This window comes from Phaseolus vulgaris, chromosome 8, assembly GCF_051622355.1.
Source record: "Phaseolus vulgaris cultivar YP4 chromosome 8, ASM5162235v1, whole genome shotgun sequence".
In the NCBI taxonomy this organism is placed as follows: domain Eukaryota; kingdom Viridiplantae; phylum Streptophyta; class Magnoliopsida; order Fabales; family Fabaceae; genus Phaseolus; species Phaseolus vulgaris.
In genome coordinates, this window is record NC_143505.1 from 12,562,335 (window position 1) to 12,583,116 (window position 20,782).

At 35.0% G+C, this 20,782-nt stretch overlaps 3 protein-coding genes across 4 annotated transcripts; 2 read left to right on the forward strand and 1 right to left on the reverse strand.

Annotated features, from left to right (window-relative positions):
* The first annotated feature begins 490 nt into the window (after positions 1–490).
* On the forward strand, positions 491–1,345 carry LOC137824601 (copper transporter 6). Its single transcript, XM_068630266.2, has one exon. The coding sequence runs from the start codon at positions 635–637 to the stop codon at positions 1,112–1,114; it is 480 nt and encodes a 159-aa protein (XP_068486367.1). The 5' UTR covers positions 491–634; the 3' UTR covers positions 1,115–1,345.
* A 9,387-nt stretch (positions 1,346–10,732) lies between these two features.
* Positions 10,733–11,416, forward strand: LOC137825622 (putative lipid-transfer protein DIR1). Of its 2 annotated transcripts, none has more exons than XM_090293864.1 (2): positions 10,733–11,099; positions 11,353–11,416. In XM_090293864.1, the coding sequence occupies exon 1, from the start codon at positions 10,793–10,795 to the stop codon at positions 11,096–11,098; it is 306 nt and encodes a 101-aa protein (XP_090149990.1). In that variant the 5' UTR covers positions 10,733–10,792; the 3' UTR covers position 11,099; positions 11,353–11,416. The 2 variants fall into 2 exon arrangements, with proteins under 2 accessions (XP_090149990.1, XP_090149989.1); XM_090293863.1 differs by having other exon boundaries at positions 10,734–11,099; positions 11,307–11,416.
* Positions 11,417–12,266: 850 nt separating this feature from the next.
* LOC137824602 (uncharacterized) lies at positions 12,267–13,282 on the reverse strand. Its single transcript, XM_090294022.1, has 2 exons — positions 12,818–13,282; positions 12,267–12,395 (listed from the first exon to the last, which is right to left on the reverse strand). The coding sequence occupies exons 1-2, from the start codon at positions 13,280–13,282 to the stop codon at positions 12,267–12,269; spliced, it is 594 nt and encodes a 197-aa protein (XP_090150148.1).
* Between the last annotated feature and the right edge of the window lie 7,500 nt (positions 13,283–20,782).

The window sequence follows — 20,782 nt, forward strand, 5'->3', positions numbered from 1 at the left end:
ACTAAATAAAGGAATTGAGTACGTTTTTTTTTATCAGCAACGAAGCAATTGAGTACGTGATATTAAATATTTTACAAAAGTAGCAATAGAAAATTTTATTTTAAATTGCTTGAAAGAGATAAACATAGAGGCATGCAGATCTATATCCAATACGATTAATCTTAATCTAACCAGCTTATTAATAGTCGAAATATTTTATAATATTCATTTATAAGAAAATTTCAATAATATTTAATAACAGTAATATCCTAATGCAGATTAATATAAATCAAAGTTTAGAAAAAAAATAAATTAAAATACATGTAGATCATAAACTTCGAGGATCTAAACGTTTGTAACAAGGAAAAGAAAGTGATGGAGGGCCCCATTACACTGAAAATCCTAGAGCTAAAGTGCTTCTTCATAGCCTGCTTTTCCTTTAATTTCCCTTTGGGTTTTCTTGATCACCAAAAATGGTTAAATTTTGATCATAGAACGTATCCGCTTGCTTGCATACGAATTATGGAACAATTTTCACGAACCAGAATCAAATCTTCATGTTCAATTCTGTCATGTTCCAACCGACACAAACGTTGCTACGCATACTATATAAACCTTAATCCATGTACCATGTTTATTCCTACGTCATTGTTACATGTACACGTTACCTGATTGGTTCCCTATGTTATCGACGGCCAACGCAGACGGGGTTCCGGAGCCATACAACTCGACTGTGGCGGCACGTCTGGGGCGGCGGCGGATTCCGATAAACACGACGTTCTACTGGGGGCATAAGGTGGACATACTTTTCCGGTGCTGGCCGGGCGACAGCGCCGCCATGTACGCGGTGGCGCTTCTCCTCGTGTTCTTTATGGCTGTGCTGGTGGAGTGGCTCTCTTTCACCAACATTGTGAAACTCAAGCCCGGGGGATCAAACGACGTCGTTGGAGGGCTCCTCAAGACGGGGTTATACGGCGTGCGTTCGGGGCTCTCTTACTTGGTGATGTTGGCCGTTATGTCTTTTAACGGTGGCGTGTTTGTCGTCGCTATAAGCGGCCACGTCATCGGATTCTTGATTTTCGGAACAAGGGCTTTAAGGAAGAAATCCAGTGGTTTGGACTCTTCGAAACCGTAGGATGGGCCCGGTTGGAACTTTGAATCGCTGCCGTTGGATACTATGAATAATGGTGTGAATAAAAACATTAAAACGTTGCGTTTTGTCTTTCCTGTAATGGCAAAAGTGTCAGAGAAAAAGAAATTGTTGTGGTGTTTTACGAAGTTAGAATAACGAAATGGATTATGGGTCTGTTTGCATTACTATTTTGTAACTCCGTTACATGAAAGTGATTTTTTAATTCTACTGGAACTTTTAGTAGTTCATGCATTAATTAATCACAGTAGCACTAGAGATTTTAGAACTGCAAGTCATTCAATTGTTGGTTTAAAGTTCAATATGGCAAAAGTATGAAATATAACTTCATAACCTCCTAATTGGAGGTATTTATGAGTTGTTTTGGATATGATACCGGGAAATACAAAATCTGAACCAATTAGTTTGAATTAGTTCGGATATTCCAAAAAAAAAATACTTTTCACAGTCCTAACCAAATCAATAAGATAAAAAAAAATGAATTAGCTCGATTCAAAACAAGAATTATTTTATGTAAAAGTGAAAAAAAAAACTATTTTGAAAATAATGTTATTTATAAAAAAAATCATATAGATAATCTTGTGGATAAATAATATATTTCATTATAATTAATTTACATTAACTAAATAATATTGATTTTTTTTAAAAAAAAATACATGAACCGTAAAGACAACAATACACATTAAAAAACATTAAATTAAATTTTAAATATTAATATTTAATGTTGGTCAAGTGACGCTATTAACACAACACCAAAATTTAATTTTTTTAAATTATTTTAAAATTATTTTCATTTTTTAATTAAATAAATATTTGTGTTAGTATTGAATTAGGGTTTAGCGTAATATTTATAGAGTTGATTTAACTTACTCGACTCTAATGTGACAAAAATATTAAAAAAAAATAAATTTATTTTTAAATTGTTTTAATAAATAATTATTGTGTTAGTGTAAGATTAGTGTATTGGTTAGGAGTGTTCGGGACATCGGTCCAAGCGTTTAGGTCTGATATGCTCGGTTGTGCTAGTTATGTATAGTTCGGCTTGGGTTGGATATGGGCCCAAAAGTGTGTTACGAGGTCAGTTCAAGTTTTCTAGTAAGTTTACGTGGAAAAGATAATTAAAAATAACATAAGAAAATAATTGAATTGGTTGAGGAATATTATTAAATACAGGAATAACTGAATTGGTTGAAGTATATTATTAAATGGAAATAAAAACGGTTAAGAATTTTTTACCCAAAAGTAACAAGTACACGGTGAATACATTATTGTTGAATATTATACTCTGGATGTTGAGATTATATTCTCGTTGATAAAAATTGTTGAATGAATGTCTAGAAAAGGGGTTTGAGACCCCGAGAAGGTACGCTTTTCTGAATACTTTAGACTAAAACAGATTTTATAGTTTGAATGCTCTCAAAGACTTGATTGTCGAAGTGTGATCAACAGGTAGAGTCCTCTGTCCTAGTGGAGCAGTATCTCGGAGTACCAATTGGAGACAAGTCAGAAGTGGAGCTCACCCATTCAATCCAACCGAGGTTAACTGGTGAGAAAATTTGACACCCACCGTGGGGCCCGATAAAACTTTATCCCACCCATATTCGCAACTGAGCATTCTGCATAATGAGAAACACGTGGCAAGTATCATTAGGATCTGAAGGAAGTGAGGCCCCCGCCTTGCAAGAAATCATGGAGGCCATAAGGGCTCTTCATGAGGCAAACAAAGAATATTGACGAGAGCATAAGTAAATTCGAATAGAAGTCAAGGCAGAGCAAGAGCGACTATAAGTAGAGGCCCAAGCTGACCACGAAAGTCTTCAAGCACGCCTTATGGTAAAGATCGTGGCCTCTCGAGTGACTATGGATGAGCATGCACATGCCAATGAGGAGTTGCGCAGGACCAACGAGGAGTTGCGAAGAAGCTTGCGCCAACAGGGTCGACGTCCTGCTCAGGAACGTTCCCCGTATTTGTCATCAAGGGATGACCCCAAGTCGTTCTCTCAGCAAATCATGGACGAGCCTGTGCCACCCCATTACATAATACCCAAGATCGCCTTGTTCATTGGTATAGAAGATCCTGAGAATCACTTAAAGGCGTTCAGAGCTCAAATGATCTTCTCCGGGGGATCTGACGCAATTTGATATAAGATGTTCATGAGTACATTCATAGAGACAATCCTGCAATGGTTTAGTGGGATTTTGGATGGTCATGTCACCTATTTCCCTTAGTTCTCTATAATGTTTAAAAAGCAGTTTTCGGCGAATAAGGTTAATCCCCCACGACTGTGTGACCTATTTAATGTTAGACAGAGCGAAGGAGAGTTGCTTAAAGCATACTTGAATAGATTTTGTGCAGTCTCGGTAAGACTTCAAACGCATGATGAGGAGATGGTGGTCGTCGCTTTCGAACAAGGTATGTTAGCAAGTCCGTTTAGTGACTCGTTAATCAAGAATCCGACGAAGATGTTGTCTGAGGTACGCCAGCGGGCTACCACCCATATTAAAGCTAAGAAGACCATGCTCAGGAAAAATAGCAGCTCATTGTTAAAGCAACCCAGGCATAAGGAAAACAGTCGAGACCGTTCCAATAGGAGCAATGAAGCCTCCATTGGGAAAAGAACGAATCTGAGGTATGTCTTATACGTTTCTAAGAAGGAGGAGCCTGAGATAAGGGCTAGAGAAAAGACAACGATCAGGCCCAGATTCCGAGTATCATGCAAAGAGCTCTTAAGCATGCCGGGGGTAGCGAATAAGTTGAAGTTTCCCCAAAAGACAAATCAATTTTTGGGATCACGAAGAGATACCTAGTGTGAGTTTCACAAGGCCTTTGGGCATAGCGTCAAACGATACATAGCCTTAGGTTACCAACTGGCCAATTTGGTCAAAGAAGATTTCTTAAAGGAGCATCTCGAGGTTAACTAGAAGAAACTAAGAGGAGAAGCTGCAACCGGAGATCAAATGCACGAAACTTCAATCCATGGGGAGTTGAACACTATTGCAAGAGGATTATCTGAAGGAGAAAGCTCGACCTTCAAGCGAAAACGATACGCACGAGCAGTAATGTCCTTGAATGCGAGGAGGTCTGACCGCCCTGCAAAGCCTTCCCTCTATTTCACAAGTTCCGACCAAAAGAATGTGTTCCCCCACAAGGAGCATCTAGTGGTGAAACAAGGAAGTTTCTCGCATTTCTGTTGACCGAGAGAGGAATAAAGTCAAACCTGGATAAATGTGCAACAATTATAAAGATGAGGAGTCCAACCAATGTGAAAGAAGTGCAACAGCTGACTGGGCGCATGGTCGCTCTGTCTCATTTTTTGTCTGCCAGTGGAGATAAGGGGTATCCTTATTTTCAATGCCTCAAGAAGAATAATTGTTTCGTGTGGACCGATGAATGTGAGAGGGCTTTCATCAAGCTTAAGGAGTATTTGGCTAGTCCTCCAGTTCTTTGTAAGCCAATTTCAAGAGTTCCCATTCGACTATATTTTCAGTAACAGATCGGGCTATTAGCTTGGTCATTTTACAAGATCAGGAGAAGGTACAAAAGTTGATCTACTTCGTGAGCAAAGTGTTGCAGGGACCAGAAACTCGGTATCAAGCTATTGAGAAAGTCGTTTTAGTTGTGGTGTTCACAACTTGGCGATTGCGGCATTACTTCCAAAGCTTTAATGTGATCATAATGACTGACATGCCCATTCATAAGATACTTTAGAAGCCCGACATTGCAGGTCGGATGGTTCGTTAGGGGGTTGAGTTGTCTGAATTAGACATGCAGTATGAGCCACGAGGGCCCATCAAAGGCCAGGTAGATGCAGATTTTATGGTAGAGCTTATGTCCGAGATTTCCCTGCTCGACCCTAATGGTTTTCAGTGGGTCCTCTTTGTTAATGGATCCTCCAACCAGCAAGGAAGCGAAGCCAGGGTCATTCTAGAAGGACCAAACAGACTCTTGATCGAAATAGACCTCAAGTTTGCATTTAAAAAGATCAACACTCAAGTTGAGTATGAGGCCTTGATAGCGAGGATGTTGTTGGCCAAAGAATTGGGAGCTCAGAGATTGTTGGTGAAGAGTGACTCATTACTCGTAACTAGACAAGTCACAGACAAATATCAGGCTAAGGAACCATAACTAGCCTCATATCTCAGGTACGTAAGAATCTTAAGGGCGGTTTTCTTAACATTCGACCTTGTTCATGTTCACATAGAGCAAAATTCTTGAGCAAACTTACTGTCCAAATTGGCTAGCTCGGGAAAGGGGGGTAGGCAGAGGTCGGTAATCCAAGAAACCTTGAAGCAACCCAGGACAGTTACAAAGGAGTTGACGAGGGTCACCTGAAGATTTTGTAGGTCAGCCCGGAGGAAGGAAGAAGACATTGCTCGATGGTCCAGGAAACATTGAAAGTCCCAAGGATAACTATGTGTGAGTCCCTTAAAGATGAACATTCTAAACTCATGCAGGTCAGAGTTGAGGAGACCTGGTTGACACCTTATAAGTGGTACCTCGTTGATGGATTACTCCCTTCTGAGCCCGTAGAGGCCAAAATTGTCAAGAGAAACTCGGGAAGGTACACCCTGATAGATATGAACCTATTTCGTTACGATTATACTCACCCACTCCTTACCTGTGTAAGTGGGGACCAGTGCACTTGGATCATGTCCGAGCTCCATGAGGGTATTTTTGGTAGCCACATAGGAGGACGAGCTCTCTTGTTGAAAGTCATCCAAGCAGGGTACTACTGGCCTACCATGAAGGAGGATTGCGGAAGATATGTCCAACATTGTGAGTAATGTCAGAAGCACGCTGATTGTGCCATGCGCTAGTTGACGAGTTGTGACCTATCTACAGCCCATGGCCTTTCCATAAGTGGGGAATAAATATTTTGGGTACTTTCCCTCTGGCCATACGTCAAATGAAGTACCTCATTGTCGCCATCGAGTACTTTACCAAGTGGATTGAAGCTGAGTCGGTTACGCTAATAACTGCTCACAAAGTCCAACATTTTGTATGGACGAGTATTGTGTGTCGTTCTGGGATTTCAAAGCATTTAGTATCGGACAATGGAACCCAATTTGCTAGTCAACAATTGGGAAACTTGTGCATAGAGTTTGGAATAAAGCAAGTATTTGCCTCGGTAGAGCACCCACAAACAAATGTGCAGCTAGAGTCGGTGAACAAGGTTTTTTTAGGGGAATGAAGGGGAGGTTGGAAAAAGCAAAGGGAAATTGGTCAGAGGAAATTCTAAAAATTTTGTGGTCTTATCACACCACCCCGCAATCAACAACGAAGGAGCCGCCATTCAGTCTGGTATATGGGTCGGATGCCATGATACCGATCGAAATACAAAAAAGCTCTCCTAGGTTCCAAAGTTTTGTTGTTGAAGAATCCAACAAAGGAAGAAAGGTGAATTTGGATTTGCTGGACGAGGTACGTGACCATGCCAGTATCAACTTAGAAGCTTTGAAGAGAAGGGTGGAAGTAAGGCACAAGACCAAGACGAAGCCTCGACAGTTCAGGATTGCCAACTTGGTGATGCGGAAAACCCACCCCTATCAAATTGAGAACAAGTTGTCTCCAAAGTGGACTGGCCCGTTCTGCATAGTCGAGGCGCTAGAAAACGGAGCATATAAGATGGAAACCTTGGAGGGAGGAGCCATCCCACGAACGTGGAACGCAACAAACCTCAAGTTTTATTTCAGTTAAGACATTTGAATTTTTATTCTTTTCCTTTGAATATTATGTTGTTTGAGGTGATGATCTTTTTCCCAAAAAAGGATTTTTTAACGAGGTCACCTAGTAATAAATTTGTTCTTGGAAGATGATGTATGAAATAAGTTAGCTCGAATTGAGTAGCGTAGATGGTGCACGGTAAGACAACCTAGTTCGGCATAAGTATGATTATCCGAGCATAGGCACCTTGTGTGATGAATTGGTATGATGAATTATTTGATTTGGTGCACGATAAGACGACCAAGTTCGGCGTAAGTATGATTATCCAAGCATAGGCGCCTTGTGTGATGAATTGATATGATGAATTATTTGACTTGGTGCCCGGTAAGACGACCTACCTTGGCGTAAGTATGATTATCGCGCATAAGCTCCCTGTGATGAATTATTTTGTTTGGCACATGGTAAGACAACCTAGCTCAGAATGAATAGAGTCATTCGAGTATAGGCGCCCTATGAAGATGAATTTATTTGATGAAGTACATGGTAAGATGACTTAGCTCGGTGTAAGCACGACTACCCGAGTATAAGCGCCTTGTAAGATGAATTTATTTTGATAAATTACTTGATATAATGCATGATAAGACAACCTAGCTTGGTGTAAGTACTACTACCCGAGCATAGGCGTCCTGCAAGATGAATTGATTGGATGAATTATTTGGTTTGGCGTGGTAAGACGACCTAGCTCGGAATGAATAGAGTCATTCGAGTATAGACGCCCTGTGAAGATGGATCTATTTGATGAAGTGCATGATAAGACAACTTAGCTCGGTGTAAGCACGACTACTCGAGTATAAGCGCCTTATGAGATGAATTTATTTTGATGAATTACTTTATATGATGCATGATAAGACGACCTAGCTCGGTGTAAGTACAATTATTAGAGAATGGGCGCCCTACAAGTTAAGTTGATATGGAAATCATTTGAGATAGTGCACATTGAGACGACCAAGCTCGGAGTAGATACAACTATCCAAGCAAGCGCCCTGTGAGGTGATATATCGTGGAACAAATGTCGATTTCAAGTTGTAAGGCAGCTCAGCTCAAAGGACATGGTGATTCAACTGTGCCCGAGGTTGGAATAATACTGAAAACTCAAGGTACCATGCCTTTTACCTTTACCTAACTTGCGAAATAAAGTTATGTAGTGAATGCCCAGATAGAGAGAGGGTGCATGTCAAGTTAAAGGGAAGGGTTGTCTTAATCACGAAGGCGTTGCTTATCAAAGGTTAGACTCTTCTATCAAGAGAAATAAGTTATTACTTTACACACTTATGTTGGCAAACACTGTTACATTTTTTGTGTTAAATAGGTTAAGTTAATTGGTAAAATATTGGGGCATGCATTTGTAGAGATGAAATAAACTCTTTAGAAATCTTAAAAATCGAATGCATAAGAGGATTTATAAGCGCGAAATAAACATAAGCAATATGTTCAAAGTGTCAAAATGTCAAGTGAGTTTGGCAGGCGAATAAATAGTAGAGTTCATAAATGTTAAGTTAGTCTCCCACCAATCTGTCGTCAACCATGGTCTTGCCCGGGTCCAATTCAGAGAGGTCCATGGTGGGTTGGACTATTGCTGCCTGCTCTAAGGTGGTTTTGAAACCGGCCAAGAAGGACTGGGTAACATCTTCTTTGAGAGAGTCAATAACTTTGGCAGAACTTTCTTCCTTGAGAGCCATCTCTTTCTTTAAGCCTTCAATCTCGCTCAAGAGCTTGCTCCTCTCTTCGGATAGGCTCAGGGTCAGGGCCTTTTGAGTCTTCTCCATTCGGATACGCTTGGCTTCTTGATGGAGTCGCTCAGCTTCTTGGTGCATGTCACTCAGTTGGTTAACCTCCGTTTGGAGACGTTTTATGCCTTTGCGAAGCTACATGATTTCCTTGGTCTTCTGATCCACAGACGCCTCTCGATCCTACACCTTGACGTTAACTAGGCAAAAGCTTGGCCTAGCAGCTTTAAGGTATCATGACGAAGGAGGTTTTCGTCATGGACCATTAACCTAACTCTGTCTTTGTTGCTAATATTGAACAACATTCTTTGCAAAGAAAACAAGTAAATGATTAATGACAGTGATATAGATGTCTTCATCAAGGGTAGGAAACAAGGAGTACCGGTGTATGCTTTCAGGGCACCAGGGAGGTATTCTTTGGTCAATAGAAAGGAGGTGTCAAAAACTACTTTCAAGCTCGTCAGAAACTTGCAGATCCCTTGTTCTTTTGGTGACAGATCTTCCAAGTGCCGAGCAATCTGGAATCTAGGTTTAGGGGTCCGATACAAGGGGAATTCGTCCAGTAGGGTCGGATCTGCTATTGAAGCTCAAATTTTAAAAAAATTACCTTTAAAATTTTTGTATGACGACTGGAAGAAGGTAAGCAAACCTCTTCCAGGGGCAACGTTTAGGGAAACCCACAGTTGAAGGCCCGAGTGTTTGGCCTCAAAGAAATAAAGGAAAACTTCCACAGTCAGTGAAATACTGAGTTGTGAACACAAGACAATGAAATGCCTAGTTATTTGGATGTAGGTATTTGCTTTTCACGTTTGGTTGACACTTAGGTCTGACACCTAATCCTTGTGATAGCATTGCCTTCATTTCGTTTGAATTTTTGTGGTGGATTGCGGAAGCTCAATGGAAGTGGCGGACAAGGATTGCTCCAATGGAGCTATGGTTTCCTTGAAGGTGCATGATAGGTAGGGAGAATGATTGGTTGAATCATATCACTTGGAGAAAGGTGAAGAAGATTAAAGTGTTTATCCTAGAGAGGCAAGACAAGAGAGTGAGAAGGCTAGCAATCTTGGTAGCAATTCACTCATTCATTAATCTTGTAAATTCATGAGTCAAGCACCCCCTTTATATAGGTCAGAGGTCCAACCATTATACAAGGAAATTGGTGGGAAAATTCAAATGAAAAGGTTTGAAACTAGGCGCCTAAAATGATGTTACAAGGCAAGCATGACAAGGTGTGATCAATGTGACTCATTTTAGGTCTAAATGATCGGCCTAGGTTAATTAGGAGTCTTCTAGAAACCCTAATTTAACCTAGACTGGTTTTTAGATGCTTAAATCCAACCCTAATTACAATTAAGAAAAATTACAAGGAAAATTCCTATTCTACTTTTGACAAGAAAATAAATTCTACTCTACACTAGGTTTATGACATTTTTGAACATGTATAGGAAAGTTTCCTTCTTGTCATTGACCTAGTTGTTGGACCTGAACTTGAGTTTGAGTTTGGCCTTGTTTTATCACCTATAGTGTATGATTCCAGATTTTCTTGTATTGTAGTGTAGAGTTATTTGTGATGAATAGAAAAAATTATTCTTGAAGGTTAAAATGACAACTAATCTTATTACAAAACTGGTTTTTGGACAGACTTGTGTTTGATAAAGAAATATAGATCAAATTCAACATTTGTTTTTTAGCTGAGAGGTTAGGTACATACATGTTTCGATCCCATCGCCTGATCAACGTAATACAAAACTACAAAACTGGGAACTTCTTTGTCGGAATAAAGTCACGGGAGACAAATCTTTGTTATTTCTCTTTTGGCTTTATTATCAAACAAAAACAAAAAAAAATGCATTAGAAAGATAACGCAAAACAGGGGACTTCCTTATCAGAATGCAGTCACGATTATCAAATTCAAGGTATGCCATTGGTATCAATACCATTACCATTTTATTGATTTATTACCAAGTAATGGGCCAGTGTATGTTTGCTTTATTGCGGTTACTTTCAACATTCTAATGAGTAATATCCATCTCGTGAACTTCCACCAACTGCACTCACATGACACCACTGAAACGTGACACTACAGTGGCTTAAAAAAATACAAATAATTGTTCCAGCAACATTCACTACCTCTATAAATTAACCTTGGGGCAATATGATATATACCACATCAAACAGAACTCAGCACCTGTTAATTAAGGAGAGAGTGTGATGGCCCAGGCTAGTGGCAGAATTTTGGTGCAGTGGCTGGTAGCAGGATTGTTCATTGCCTTATTGGGAGGTGCACAAGCTATTGTTTTATGTAACATAGACTCAGGTAAACTAAACTTGTGTCGTGCTGCAGTTACTGGTAAAAACCCTCCACCACCAGATGAACAATGTTGTGGAGTTATTCGCCAAGCCAATTTACCTTGCCTTTGCAGTTACAAGTCTATGCTACCTTTATTTGGTATAAACGCCAAAAAAGCCTTGGCCTTGCCGGGTAAATGTGGTTTGCAATCACCTTCTAATTGCTGAGGTAAAACATCTTTTGCCAGAATATGCCTTGAACACAAATTAATTACTTTCGGGGTGATCATAATGGGTTTAAATATGATGTTATTCCATTTGAAATTTTGTCAGATATCATTTTTTCCCAATTTGATCAATACATGACAAATAAGGGATATATGAACATCGTTGTTTGTTTTGGTTATACTTGACAAGATAATTTTTCGTTTTGAAGGCCATGATCATTACAAGCACCTTAGTCTTCAATTTCTTTCACTCAGGTGTTTCATTACCACTGAAGATAAATTGAAGACAGCATTTGAATAACGGTGCAGTTTATTTTAATCAGTGTTTTATGTCCATAAGTTTGTAAGCAGATGTATGGAGTATTAGTGTTTGATGTAACAAAGGTGTTTGATATAGGAGATATTATTACTCTTTTCCTTCCATGTGTACTACTCTAGTAATATGTTTGAAATATCTGAGGTTCTCAACTCAGTGGCAAATCAATAAATAACAGTTGTATAATCTTGAAAGAAACCCCTAAACCAGACACATGGTATTAAAATAACTGATGAATAGATTATAGTGGAGATCTCAGATTCGGCCCTCACAACATTTCTCAATTAATTAGTAACCTTCTCCTTCACAATATTAATATCATAGGTTTTTTTTTTTATGTTATTATTTAATTTGTTTGAATAAATTTTATAATTTAATAACCTTCTCATTCACAATATTAATTTATTTTTATGTTATATTATTATTAAGGAAGGTGAAAATTATAAGAAAAAATAAAGATAAAGAAAGCAATCATTAAAAAAGTCAGATTTCAAACCTATATTAAGACAATTATTAAAAAAATATGTTTAAATATGTGCAGTTTGAATTAATTTAGAGCTAAAGTAATGTTAAATTGCACTTTAACAGACACACGCGTGTTATATATATATATATATGTATATATATGTATGTATGTATATATATATATATGTATATATATGTATATATATATATGTATGTATATATATATATGTATATATATATATATATATGTATATATATATTAAGAAAATCTATGCATAGACATGACGAACCATCTTTCTTCTTCACTAATAGCACTGGAACTCCCCATGGAGAAACACTAGGTCGAATGAATTGCTTCTCCAATAAGTCTTCTAGTTGTTTCTTCAATTCAGTTAACTCTGTTGGTGCCAGGAGAAATTGACACAGGACCTGCTTCAAAAATCAAGTCTATTGCAAACTCCATCTCTCTTTTAGGTGGAAGTCTAGGAATCTCATCAGGAAATACATCCATAAACTCCTGAACTACAAACATATCTTTTTGTACTTTATTAGTAACTATAGAACAAGCCAAGAGCATAAAACATTTTGCACCTTCTTATATCTCTCTCTCAAACTGATGAGCAGAGATAACCTGCATTCCTTCTAATTCAGTGAAAATTAACTTCTTCCGACCACAATCTATAAGAATATGATTAGCAGACAACCAATTCATTCCCAATATAACCTCCAAATCTTTTAGAGGTATACAAATCATATTGATCTTGTATCTCTGCCCATCTATAATTACTAGACACTTAGCACACATGGAAGAAGTTACTATAAAACCTTTTGTTGGTGTAGATACCACCAACTCAAATCCTAACTCTGGACTGACAACTTAAGTTTCTTAGCACAATCAAAAGATATAAAAGAATGGGTTGCCCCATAATCAAACAATACAGATAACTGTGTTCCAAGGATAGAACAAATACCTCTAACAAGGTTATCAGACTGTGAAGCTTTAGCTCCACTAAAGGCAAAAACTCTACCAGTAGCTATGGGTTTATGATTATTATTTTGCTGCACTCCAGTAATATTTGGGACTAGAAGTCTGGCACGATAGTCCTTCGTAGCATGACCATATCTATGGCATCTATCACATGTAACGTTTGGCACTGGATGAGGACAAAATTTAACTATGTGTTCCCCACCACATCTAAAACATTTGACATTTGGTAGCAATTGAGAAGTAGGCCCTCCACTCCTGAAGGATTGAGGTCTGGAATAAGGCTTCTTTTTATCTTCATATTTGGGTGTGCTTCTAGAAGGTCCTCCCACTTGAGGCTTAGCAAGTCTGCTACTACTTTTCAAACTCTCCACTACTTTTGCTTTCTCCACTAGAGCGGGGAAATCTCTAATGGACATAGGAATCACCACTTCTTTAAGCTCTTGCTTTAACCCAAACTCAAATTTTCTACATCTCCAAGCCTCAATCATGGTCTGGGTGTAGAATCTAGCTAGGTGTTTGAACCTAGTAGCATATTCAGTGACTGAAATATTTCCTTGTTCCAGCTGCATGAATTCAATTTCTTTTGCATACCTGTCACTATCAGGAAAATACTCCTCCAGGAATCTTACTTTGAAGTTCTCCCAAGTGGCATCTTCTCCTTTGTCTTCCATCATTTGCTTCATGCCTATCCACCAGAATTCAGCTTCTTCAGTTAGTACATAAATGACATATGATAACTTTCTCTCTTCAGGGCATTGAGTAGCTTCAAAGATTCTTTCTATGTCTCTCACCCACTGGTCTGCTCCATCTGGATTTACGTTGCCATTAAATCTGGGTGGATTGTGTCTTAGAAAATCCTCCAGACTAAAAGTATGGGGTTGTTGATGAAGCTGAGATGCTTCTGCTGCTAATCTAGTTGTTTCTAATTGATGAAGGGCGGCCTGATGTTGTTGTGCCATAGTAGTACTTTGTTGTTGCAAGGTTGTTGCCATCATCTCTATTGCCCGAGCTAAGTTGGGCATATCTACTGGTGGAGGAGGAGTAGGTGGTTTACGTGCCATCTTCTAAGCACATAAAGAATTGGATTAGAAATTGCTAAAAATTTCCAACTACATCTTTAAGACAAATTAACTTAAAAGAAATAATCATACGAAACAGGTAAAAGCCAATCAAAACTTATCTCTAAAATGTACTCTAGCTACTTAGAATTAAGATAGAAAATAATCTCGATCCTGTCATGAGTGTGCACCCTCACCACTCTATCAAGATTCTTTTCATTCTTAATACTTTCATCTTTATTCATAACAACTAATTTGACTCAAGCACAAACAAAATTTCAAGAAAACAACTTTGTTAAACATCAAATTAGAAACTTTTAACTAAGTTTTGAGGCTAGACTTAAACAAAAATCTACACGCAGGAGAAACAGAATAAACCCACTACCCTCAGGTTATCCTAAGGATGAACCGCTCTGATACCATTAAATGTAACATCCCGAAAATACATCTAACTATTTAAAACGTTCTACGTATTTCTATATAAAATTAGAGTTTTTCAAAACATTCCTAATACATGATTAGGACATATAAAAATACAAATATTTACAACATAAGTTTCAAAGTCAACACCCTAAAGCTCTTCAGACCCTTCGACACCTGTAATATCATCTCTGCTCGTGTACGTAGTACAGTCATCGCAGTTCAAACACAGCAAGAAAAGCAAGGGTAAGCTAGTGAAAAGAAATTGCATATCATATATAATTCTTACAAAAAGAACCAACCAAACAAAACATCTATAAATATTTCTTTAAATGTTGTCATGTAAAATTTCAATATCAATTTCATCATTCATATAGACCACACATGGATCTATTTTCAATCACAATCATTGGATTTCATTTCAATCCCACTTCATCTTCCGGAAGACTCATTAAGTATGCCCCTACCAAAGACTAACACCTGACCCAAAGATTACTAGCGAATCCAATAGAAAGGATCAGGGTAAGTTCAAACATCCAATACCGAGTGTCTACAGTGGGACCCGGTGTGTATGAACTCCCTCTCAGCTTCTCACCACCTAATATCTTAGTCTACATGACTTAGATCATTAGTGAAGCCAGAGGTTCTCCGTTAATCATAGGCTTTCATACTTAACGTACCATCAAACAACAACTCATACATTATCCCAAATGCATGACATCAATTTCATACAATTTACATCATTCTTATATAATACATATCATTCAATCACATAACATTTAAAAATTCATATCATTCCAGAAATTTTCTAACGTCAAAAACAATATTTAACTCTCAAACTATCAAAATATAATATTTATAAATTTTAAATAATATATAAACTAACACACAATATATAAACAAATAACACCCGTGCAAGAGAAATTCAATATTGGGACCACGTCCCTCCTGCATTCAGATCTCCTATCCTAGGGTGCTATTAAAAATTAAATTTAGCTTCCCTTACCTCAATTGCTTGCTTTCCAAGCAACTTCTAGAATTTTATTCCCCACAGTTTGGATAAGCTTCAAAACTTACGGGCCTAATGCAAGTTATCCAAACATAACAAAAATTCAGTATAAAGTAGAATAAGTTGAGAGGATTAAACTTCTCAACTGACCCGACCAAGATTGATGACTAAATCCTAAAGAAAAATAGAGAACAAAGGAACTTTAGAGCAAAAATGAACTTACTCTGATTGAAAATCTGATCGGGTAGAAATGTTCCTTAACTCCTCTGCTACAATGTGGTCCGATCAGATTCTAAAATAGATGAAGATTGGGAGAAAAAATTAAAAGAGAGGGAGATAAAAGAATTGGAGAAAGAGAGAAATGGAGATAAAGAAGAAAAAATAAATGGCACAGGAGAAAAGGGTTCTGTGGTTTCGGTGTGTTTTTTTTTTCTTAGGAAAAGTTACGGCGTTACAGTTGTTTACTTTTGAACTTATTTGCAACAATTTTTTTGAGTACTATGTAAAATGTAAATTTCTTTCCTCCTGATACTGCACTCTTTAAATACCCAATGTTTCACTTAGTTGAAAGATGTTAGGTTGACTGTTTCAAAAATATTTCAATATATTTGGGTACTTTGAGAAAGCTCCAGAATTGTGATGATGATTAATGCAATATTGATAGCACTACTCGTGGTGAGATCTTTAGAGATAGTTTTTGGAATACAGTGAAATTTGTTATCTCTATGTGAGTGAATATAGACTAAGAAAGCAGGCAAGTCAAGGAATAAAAATCAATTAGAAAAAAAAAACTAAAGAATACTTCAACTTTCTACCATAAAAGTATTTAATAGTAATAAAAAATTAATTAAGCATTAATTCAATTAAATAATATTTTAAAAAACTAAAATATTATATTGATTAAATTAAATAATATTTTAAAAGCTAAGATATTATTGATATGAGTGATTTTTATTTTTAAATTTTGAATTAATTAATAAGGTGTTTTTTTTATATCTTTCTTTCATATCACTCTAATCAGTTTCAAAATTTTCACAAGTCTCAAAAAAAACAAAAACAAAGAAATATCTTAAAAAATAAAAATATGAATAGGGACATATTAAAAAAATCTTTATAAGAATTTTATGATTATTTAGCATTAAGTATATCCATCTATCGTGAGATTATAGTGACTGCACTCAGGTGATCACACGCCAAATAACTAAGTCAACCTGAGACTACGGTGCCAAAAATATTCAACATAATTATTCTAGTGGTCTTGTATTGTAAGTGGGGTGTGCATTCACCTCCTAAAGGAATGGAATCATATTTAGCTTGAATACATATATGATTTTTTTCTAAAATTAGTTCAAGAATGATTTTAAATCATTTTTTTAAAAATAATCAAAATAATGTATTAATTTTTTATGAGAAATATGAATGGATCAGTCTAATTTGCTGTTAGACATGTAAAAATTGGTACAGAATAGGTAGACATATGTGATTAATCATTGGGCAAATTAAAATTATTTTTACTTTTATCTATTAAATTACTTTATTATAATTAATAATTGATTTATAAGTATTAATTAATTAAGTTAAAATATTATTATATATTTATATCATTTAAATAATATAAAAGTAATAACATTTAAATTTTTTTTAATTTTATTTTTAATTTAAAAAAGAATGTCGCAGGCTGATTTATAGAAGAAATAAAATTAAAAATACTAAAAAAAATCATTAAATTGTAATTAATTTTAAAAATCAAAATAATTAATTATTATTTGATTAAATTAAAGACTATTTTAGAAATTAAAAAAGTTATTAGTATTTAAAATAATTTTTATAATTAATAAAACTTTATAAAGTAAAATTGATATTTAATTATTAGTTAAAGCTACTAATATTTTAGATTTTAAATTAATTTTTAAAAGATTAATTCAAATCAATTTAGCTAAAATTAATTTATAAATTAATTTAGAAATTTTTATTAATAATATTTTTAAATTAAATTGTTATTTGATGATTTCTTTTATTATAGTGTTAGTTTATCATATTATAATATTATAAGGATGATAATGATGATAGATGAATTCAAACTCACTTTATCATGTCTAATTTTAATATTTTTTTGTTATATGCTTCACTCTTCTATTCAAATATATTTATGTTTCACTTTTGTATTCAGTACACTGATGTTAATCTAAATGATTTTTTAGGTAGATACAAAGTAGACCATTTAGGTGATATATAAAATATAAATTGTGTATGGTGAAAGTTTATTGACTATAATGTTCACTAAATTCACAATATCTACTATTACCTTATTCTCCTCTAAATATTTATTTATAAATATTTAAAATTTTATATTTTATAAAAATTTAAATTCATAATTTTAATATTTAAATTATTTAAGTTAATTTTATATTTTTGTCATGAGTTAATAATATTGGTGAATATGATTGTTTATATATATCATCACATAATATTCCTGATTTACATATTCACGTTACAAATAATAGTAATATATTTTATACAATAGTGGTGAGATTAATGACTTATATTAAGTGTAATATAACTTTTTTTTTCTTCATACAAGCCGCCACAATCTTAGATAATTTTTTATAAGTCCATAAAAAACAATGTAAATTAAATTTTATAATTCATAAAATTATTAATATCAAATTATATAACATAGAAAACATAAGTGTGTATTGTATTTCTATTGGTGGTTAAAGTGCTAGTTTCGTTCCGCAATAAACACAAATGAGAGGAATAATTAATCGTGATTATTAATGACCTTTACAATTTGTAATAATATTGATAAGAATAAAATTTTAAATTAATTAACCTTAATTTTAAAATGGTTTACTTAGAAATGAAAGTAAGATGCTAAGTATATTTCTTTATCAACATTTTAAAATATCTCTATAAACTATGTTTGCACCTCAGAAGCGTTATTTCCGGTGTGTTCTCAATAACACGAAGTCAAGGAATTCATAAATATAAGTGGACGCTCTCTTATAGCACATAAACGAAATGATATAAATACTATCTTCAATATTAAAAAAAAAATATTAGAATAACATGTTAAATATATTAAAATTGTTTAAAGTTAACAAACAAAAGTAAACTTATATCAACAAAAGGTATACTGTTAACACACATAGAAAATTAATACCAATGAGAATAGAAAACATATTTCTTTGACGTAGAAAAAAAGTGAATGTTATAGGTTATTTTTACAAACCATTAGGTCATCACCTAATGGTTGTTGTCATGGAGTGGTATATTTAAGAGAAGGTCATTATAGTTCTAAAGTGTAAAGGACTTCATATTGATATTTATGGCTCCTAATGTGCATCAAATCTTTGAAATCTTGATTGTTAAAACTTTATTGGTGAATCTAGAATGTGTTAATTTGAATTGGGCAATAAAGCATAGATATTGAGTCTATTGTAAGTTTTTTCCTCCTCAAATACTTTTTTGGGTAGTGATAGAATAATGACTATTTATGTTAGAAGGTTGTTGATATATTCACCATGGAAAACAAATTGGTTATTCTCAATATTTTCTTGAATTGTTATTTTTATCGTGTTTTCTGGATATTTCTTCTGTTGTTTGGGGATATGGTGATTCTGAAGCAATACTATAATGTGTGTCAGTTCTATGCTTTTGGAATCTGGTTTTAAAAGGTCGATTTCTTTTTTTGATGTTCTTTGTTTGAATTAGATAGATTTGAGATTTTTTTTTTCTGTAGTTGGTAGATGTTATGTTGTTGGGAGGGTGTGAGGTTTTGGTAGCAATATTGTATTTGATATTACACTATTTAGTTCTAGAGGTTGAGGTTGTTGTATAAAGGTTGGGGTATCCTAGTACTCCCTTTTATATTTATTTTTTATTGCTGATATAGAAAGTTTAAATAACATTAGTAAACATCATATTAATTAATTATAACATTAAAAAAAATGCACATCAAAACAAGTATAATTTTTTTTTGTAACAATTAGCTTTTCTAGTACAATCGGTTAAAGGTGAAAATTTTCAGGAAAATGTCCCATTATTTTTTAAACTTTTGATGTGAACACAATGATTCAAGTAACAACATCTCAAACATCTAAAATCACCACTCTATCATGTAGTAGATGGTTGACCTCAATATATAAATTTTATTTAAGACACAAAAAGTTAATTAAATTAATAAAGCAATCAATATAATTGAACTAAACCAAATACAAGCTAAATAATATAATTAGAATAAAATTTACCTAAGCTCATAAAATGTTAGGAGACTTATCATTGTTTGTGATTAAATTAAATAAGTTAAAATTACTAGTTTGGTTTTTCAATAACTCTGGAACATGTTCCTAGTTATTAACAAGAATAGTACACTTTGTGTGATTTTTTCTTTCTTTTTTAAAATAATTGTCCAAGAAATCATAATAAATTTGAAGTACGATCAATTATTCAATAATATATAGTCAATTATTATTATGTATTCAATTAATGAATCAACCAGTTCACCAAGAAGATAATTACACTAAGACGACACACTAAGATCGACTTTAGGGATCACTTACAACACAACAAATTCAATACAAACCATTCAAATCACAGTTCAAAAAACACCTACACATAATCAATTATATAGGTACATAATCGATTATCTAGATAATGAAGCACCACATAATTGATTATGACACATATAATCAATTATGCTCTTTGGAAAATCATTATTTCAGAACTTTATCCTTACCTCTTCACATGTAACCCCACTCTAGTAGTGTCGCTTCTCAACAAATCACCATGCCACCACCTCGACATGCACCATAAATGTCAACATGAAACCACCTCCACAAATCTCACTTTCTCGGCGAGGACCACCCTTCTTCAACAAAACATAACAACCTTTCAATCCCACCCTACACTTCAAACACCAATAACGCACACTAAACCAAAACATGCAACAAAGAATAATAGAGTGTGAACCCAACTCATCACCTATTTAATGGAATTTTTAACCCATCTATTATGGTGAAGGAATCTTTGCAACTTGAAGAATGAAAGACATGCACAAGAAAAAAAACGAGATCATTTTGGTCATTGCAACAATAGGTAAAATTTTGTTTGTTTCATCTCACTTGAATGAAGGTGCCAAAACCAAAAATACCCTCTTCCATGTCTTCATTTCCACTTACACTCTGTTTGCTTCTAGGTGTGACAACGGAGGAGGAAGGGGCGAGCGGGAAGAACTTTTGTTTGGATCAGGGTATGTGAGGGCGTAGGTGCGGATGGGCGAGCGGGTTCAGTAGCTTTTTCACTTCTCGCAAAATTGAGAAGATTTGCGCGGATTGTAGAGACACAAATAGACATTTACGTTGCTACCCTTCCATCAATTCTAATATTAAACAATGTAGTTTTAGGGTTCTTTATTACAGTGCCTGGTG